The sequence below is a fragment of the Poecilia formosa genome, unplaced genomic scaffold (genome assembly GCF_000485575.1).
Source record: "Poecilia formosa unplaced genomic scaffold, Poecilia_formosa-5.1.2 Scaffold2, whole genome shotgun sequence".
Taxonomy (NCBI): domain Eukaryota; kingdom Metazoa; phylum Chordata; class Actinopteri; order Cyprinodontiformes; family Poeciliidae; genus Poecilia; species Poecilia formosa.
In genome coordinates, this window is record NW_006799941.1 from 5246309 (window position 1) to 5252490 (window position 6182).

A 6182-nucleotide genomic window follows, 5' to 3' on the forward strand; every position below is an offset into this window, starting at 1 on the left:
TATATATATATATATATATATATATATATATATGGGGAAACATACACTGCAAAATCCAGGCATTTAGCCATCATAGACACCCACACATGTGAAAAATAGCAACAAAATGCAGCCTAAACAGTGGAGATGCTCAGAAATGCATCACAGTGCAAAGTTTTTGGTAGGTGTAAAAAAAAATGTAGTCATATACTAAACAATTTTGGAGATACCAGCCTTTACCTTTAAATAGGACTGGTTTTTATAGGTAAAATTAGGGGATGTGAAGGATTCTAGTTACGTTTTTGACAACCCAATTATACCAGATAATCATTGAGAAATAGTCATGAAGTGAAACTCAGACTGTGGCTAGCTCAAGAACAACAAAACTCTGCGGCTAAAGAAAGGTTGTGAAAGACAACATGTCCAGGGTTATACAACATACCAAGAGCTAGCAGTCAAAAAAAGAAAAGGTAGTTATTTAAAATTTCAAAGCAGACAAGAGGTTACAAGATGTTCTTCTAAAAGGACCTTTAAACCCCCCCCCCAAAAAAAAAAACTAAGTTTGAGATTTAACCAGAAAAGTAATTACTTTCTCAGCGCAGGACTGTGGTTCAGAAGCTTTTTAAATGAATAAAATCATTTGAGAACCATTTCTGATTTGAATCTATGTCTGTATGATATAAAATTTTGTTTTATGATCTGAATGATGTAAGTGAGACCAAAAAAAAGCAAATTCAAAAGCAATCTGTAAAGGAATAAACACTTTTTCAGAGCACTGAAGAAATGCCACTTTGCAAATTAATTGTCAACTTATTTTAGAAAAACTGTCTGTGTCAGCCTTTCTACAATTACTTTGGTCTTTGTTATAATCTGTGTTTACAAATAATGCCTTCGACCATGTTCCTAATAAACTAGCTCACATTCACATATTTTTCCACCTCTGTTGTCAGATTGTAAATAAAGTCTGGGATTCAAATTAAATAAAGCCTCATTAAGACCACGTTTTAGATTGCAGTCGCTCTCAAAGCCCTCCAAGCTGATTTTAAACCCTGATTTCATTTAGGCAAAACATCAGCTCAGTAATCCCCCACTTACATAATCTGAAGACATCTGCCCTGTTAATTTGGCTTTAGTCACTAGTATGATGGCCCGGGGAGAAAAGTCACAGTATTAAAACGCTCCTTTTTTTTTTCTCTCTGCAAGCTGAGATCTGATTTATTTGCAAATGCTAAACAATCTGTGATGGCAAAACTCCACATACAGTAAACTTTCATTTTAGAGATGAAACTGCTTCATTTTGTAAACTTAAAATGACTGGAAAGGCATGAATTTGATTAGGGGTCTCAGAGAGGATTATGTGAAGATTTAAACAAGATACTAAAAATGAGCTAAAAAAAAAAAAAATTTCACAAAATTTTTTAATAAGATAATTTTTTTTTCTATTTTACAGCTGATGTTTAGAGCTATGATCAATTTAAATATTGTACTTATGCCACTCATAAACCTTACGTAGTGCTTATGTAATTGATGTTGTGAAAAAATTAGGACATACCATTAATATTCAGTTCATCAGGAAATCTTCATATGCTGGTGTTCAGTTCATTGTTTTGGACGGGCAGAGGGAGCGTTTTCTCTAGAAATAAAATGGATTTATTTGCACTTAAATCATAAAAATAACTTTCTTTTAATCAGAAAAGGCAAACAAAAAAAAACAAATCAGCAGCATACATTTTGTCACTGAAGAAAAGCTTTAAAAGTTATTTTAGAAAAGTAAGCATTTTATTTTATTTTTTTTTAACATACTTTTCTTTTTGACAGAGTTTCTGGTGGGGAACTTTTCGACCGGATTGTGGAGAAAGGGTTCTACACAGAGAGGGACGCCAGCCAGCTCATCCACCAGATCTTGGATGCTGTAAAATATCTCCACGATATGGGAATCGTCCACAGAGACTTGAAGGTACCTTCTTCCATAAAAGACAGACGCGATACCTTCGCCTCTGGTTCTCAAACTGTAACGCCGGTCCCACGTTGTTGTGTTTGCAGCCAGAGAATTTACTGTATTACAGTATGGACGAGGACTCCAAGATCATGATCAGTGACTTCGGTCTGTCGAAGATCGAGGGAGCGGGCAGTGTCATGTCCACGGCGTGTGGTACGCCTGGTTATGTGGGTGAGGAGCCCTTTCTCTGGTCATTCAGATTCTCTTCACCTTCTCCTCTCATTTCTATGAGAGCTGCTACAGCTGACATCTCCTTTTTACTCAATGGACTGTAAGAGGCTCTTTATCCACTCTTCTTCAGAAGAGTGAAGAGCTCTGTTCCTGCTTAGAGTCACCTGTTAGATCATACCGTTTTGCTGAAAGGTCAAGATTACTTACATCTTGTGTATTTTTTTCACTCTCTGTGTATTGTGTTTGCTTCACAGCCCCCGAAGTGCTCGCTCAGAAACCATACAGTAAAGCCGTGGATTGTTGGTCCATAGGAGTTATCTCTTACATTTTGTGAGTTGATTTCTTCTGTTTGCTTTTCAAATGAACCTTTTTTTTTTGTTTTAAAGAAAATGATCACATTGTAACTTTGTTCCCCCAGACTCTGTGGATATCCTCCGTTTTACGACGAAAACGATGCCAAGTTATTTGAGCAGATTCTGAAAGCAGAGTATGAATTCGACTTGCCATACTGGGATGACATCTCAGATTCAGGTGCTTCCAGAATATTTACAGTGGACACAACAATTGCAAATGCTTTTGTAATAACATGAACCTACATTTTGTTGGCAGCCAAAGACTTCATCTGTCATATGATGGAAAAGGACCCCATGAAGAGGTATACCTGTGAGCAGGCTCTCCAACATCCTTGGTAGGGAACTTTTGGTATCTGTTTTAAATAATGCTGCAACTTTTCTGTGCAGGAAGGCCAATGGCAAAAAAAAAAAAAAAGAAATGCTTTAAGTTATATTTTTAATTTCACTATGAAAAGCTTTTTGTTTTGGGGAAAATTAGATTAAGAAAAAGAGTAAAGTTAAGATGAGCCTAGACCACAATGTGGGATTTGTGGCCTGTTGAGGTCATTTTAAATTCAATTCAGGGTCACTTTAGGGTTTTCTTTGAGAAATCTACTTTTACTAACCCAAAAACAGAACATTTTGCTCAAATTGTGATACAAAAGGGTTACTCACTTTGGATATGAGTTGGTTTTGATACATTGACGTTGTAAAAGCTGCAGGTTTAATCTGTGCGCCGCAGTCCTGACTGTTCTAAATCCCCTTTTGAATTAAATGAGCCACAAAAATGAAAAGTGGAGATATTACAAACGTCCGAGGTCATTTTCTGCCATCCAAACTCTGCCCTGGATGGCAATTAGATTGAAATTGTTTCAACATGAACATTGTTTAAGATTGGGGCATTTCACTTAAGAAACACAACTAATATTAGTTTTAGCCCATTAATCTCTAATTGGAGCAAACTTTAGAATTAACAATCTCTGTTTTAGGTAGATATGGATTCACTCAGATGAGAAGCAACTCATAAAATTATGCTCAAAGAAAGAAGGTGCAGGAGAAAAAAGAAGGCACTGCTCACAGACTACCAGGTTTCATTTATTTATTCTTTTCCTGGCATTCATTGGTTGAGAAAAAGTGATTTTATGCTCCTGAGCTCTAATCTGCAAACCTAATCTGTTAAAGGGCAGATTAGGTTTGTCGCATATGTTACTGTGGTGACAGAGCCAGGTAAGAAACGAGCCCTCTCTGTGGTGCTGAAAATCCTGAACTGATTTCAAAAGCACAGGAAGGTCCAAGGTCAGTATGCAGATTACAAATCAACACTTTAAAGAGATCAATGGCGAGAGACAACGAAAAGAGTAGGAAGAGTCATAAATGATGGTTTCACCCCTATTCTTCTCCCCCGTCTCAGAGTTACATTGGTCTTCCACAAAAGTAATATTGATCAGAGATATTTGCTGATCAACAACATTCACAACTGAAAATCATTGAACTCAGGTGACCCCTTCAGTGGCCCCAGGTGTACAAACTCTATCTCCGAGGTTTTCTGACTGCTTCTACAAACATTTTTGGAAACAGGACTCAGAAAGTTAGTGAAGTTAGTGAAAACAATCACTCAGCTACAAAGTGAGTAAAATCACACAAAGGGGTCAATGATTGTTAGACGCGATGACGGAGATTTCAGATTTTCTGCTGAGTCCTCCAAACTTCATGCGGCCTTCGGATTGGCTCAAGAAAAGTTTGTGAAGCCTTATCACTCTAAAAGTGAAACAATTAGATGATTATTAAGACAAATGTCAATAGTCTGCTGTGTTAAATTCACTTGTGATGAGCAAACTCCCAGCGTCCATGTTGCAAAAGTCCCTTTAATGTCTCCTGTTTTATTTTTATTTATTTATTTTCTCAGGATATGTGGTGACACAGCTCTGGACAAGAATATCCATGAATCTGTCAGCGCTCAAATCAAGAAGAACTTTGCCAAAAGTAAATGGAAGGTCAGTCAACAAACTGTGAACGGAGCAGATTTAGGTCCAGCAGCAGTTGGATTACATGATATATATATACACCACACACATATACATTTAGTGTTTTGGATTGAGGTATAAAACTGCACACACTCCTTTGGATGTACAGAAATTAGTCACCACCTGGCAAATTTCCACACCTTGACAGACCTAAAATGTCCCTCTAGCTCCCCTCACATTTGTGTTATTGAAAACAGCCTCCCTACGATAAAAAGTCCAAGAGACCCCAGCACAAACAAGCCTGAGAAGTAGCAGCAATATCATCTCTTTCTCTCTCTCTCTGTCTCTCGTTATCTATCTTTCTTTCTCTTGAACCCAAAGCAGGCATACATAAAATCTACACCTCCCCTGGTGCAGTTAATGAAAACAATTGAACTCATGCAGACAATTGCTCTGGCACTGCTAGGCTAGAGAAGGAACTTTGGGGCCATTGCAGAATAGTTGAGTTTAATTATTTTTGGTTTTGGAATATTGACTCAACATAAAAGTAGACACTCACTGATGACAAGTGTAAAGCAACCGAATCTGACTGCTTAATGTTTCTGTCAGTCATTGCATTTTCTATAAACTTATGACTAAGGCTTGTCACTATAAAAATGTTATACCTTTGTATCCTGAAGGTGTTTTCAAGTAGACAAATCTCTCTATGTTCTTGTATATGAGCCCTCTTCCTGCTATTTTTAGGTCAGCTGTATAGCCGTCTTCCCCCCAGAAATATACAGTTTTTACTAAAGCCTCCCTGGGGGAGATGATGATGCCCTGGTTTATACGGTGTCTCTGCAGAGAAAAAAGTTAAGAAAAGGACTTAATTTCTTAAAGCTGGGAAAGAGCAGAGGTCCTAACTTTTCTTAAAAAACACACATGGCCATAATTTGTCTTCATCTGCTCATGAACTGACCCATAATGTTCCCTTCTCTCTCTGCTGTGTGTTAGGATCTTCAGTGATCAACAGATCACTTTTCTACCAAAATCAGAATATTTTGTTGGTTTCCTAAAATTATTTTTGTTTTAGTTTACTGTTGAGCAGGTAAAATAATGAGATTAATATTACAAAATAAAAGAGGATTTTCAAGTAAACAGTTTTTCTCCATGTGACAAATGATGAAACGTCCCAGCTGTAACCGTAACACACTCAGAAGTTTGCTGACATGCCTCTTTTTGTATCTTTTGTTTAGAGGCAACTTTCTGTTACACACCAGTATGACTGTGTGGGAGTTTGTCATAAATAATTTAATGTAACCTCTAGTGGGCTACACCATCTGTGATTTTTGCCATTTTCACTTCACTGTTCAGTTTAAAGAATCTTGTCATATTTATTGGTGAAGTTTTTATGTGCAAAATATATATATATATATATTTCATATACAGCTTAGAAAAAAAACACACAAAAACATAATCACTGGTAAAACAGAACAATAAGAACAATGTTAATGTAAGACTATTTAGTCATTTGAATTGATTTACAAAATATGCATGATAGCATCTGTCAAAAATAAATGGTCCAACTCTGTGAATGTACTTTTGTGTACATTTATTATTCAGTTCTTTATGTAACTCTCCACAGACACTTATTGCTAATTAGTTGGCCAACTTCATTTTTCTTACATTTTCCTTACTGGGGCATATTTGGCATAATGTTTCAGTCAGCCTGTTATATATATACATATATATATATAT

The 6182-nt window shown here is 36.5% G+C and overlaps 1 protein-coding gene across 1 annotated transcript in view; it reads left to right on the plus strand.

The window, feature by feature from the left end:
* camk1a (calcium/calmodulin-dependent protein kinase Ia) overlaps positions 1–6182 on the plus strand; it is a 24070-nt gene that overhangs the window by 13791 nt on the left and 4097 nt on the right. The window contains exons 5-10 of the mRNA XM_007551217.2: positions 1798–1936; positions 2023–2149; positions 2404–2479; positions 2568–2680; positions 2759–2837; positions 4388–4501. Coding sequence (XP_007551279.1) covers positions 1798–1936; positions 2023–2149; positions 2404–2479; positions 2568–2680; positions 2759–2837; positions 4388–4501 — 648 coding nt within the window. The remainder of the gene's footprint in view (positions 1–1797; positions 1937–2022; positions 2150–2403; positions 2480–2567; positions 2681–2758; positions 2838–4387; positions 4502–6182) is intronic.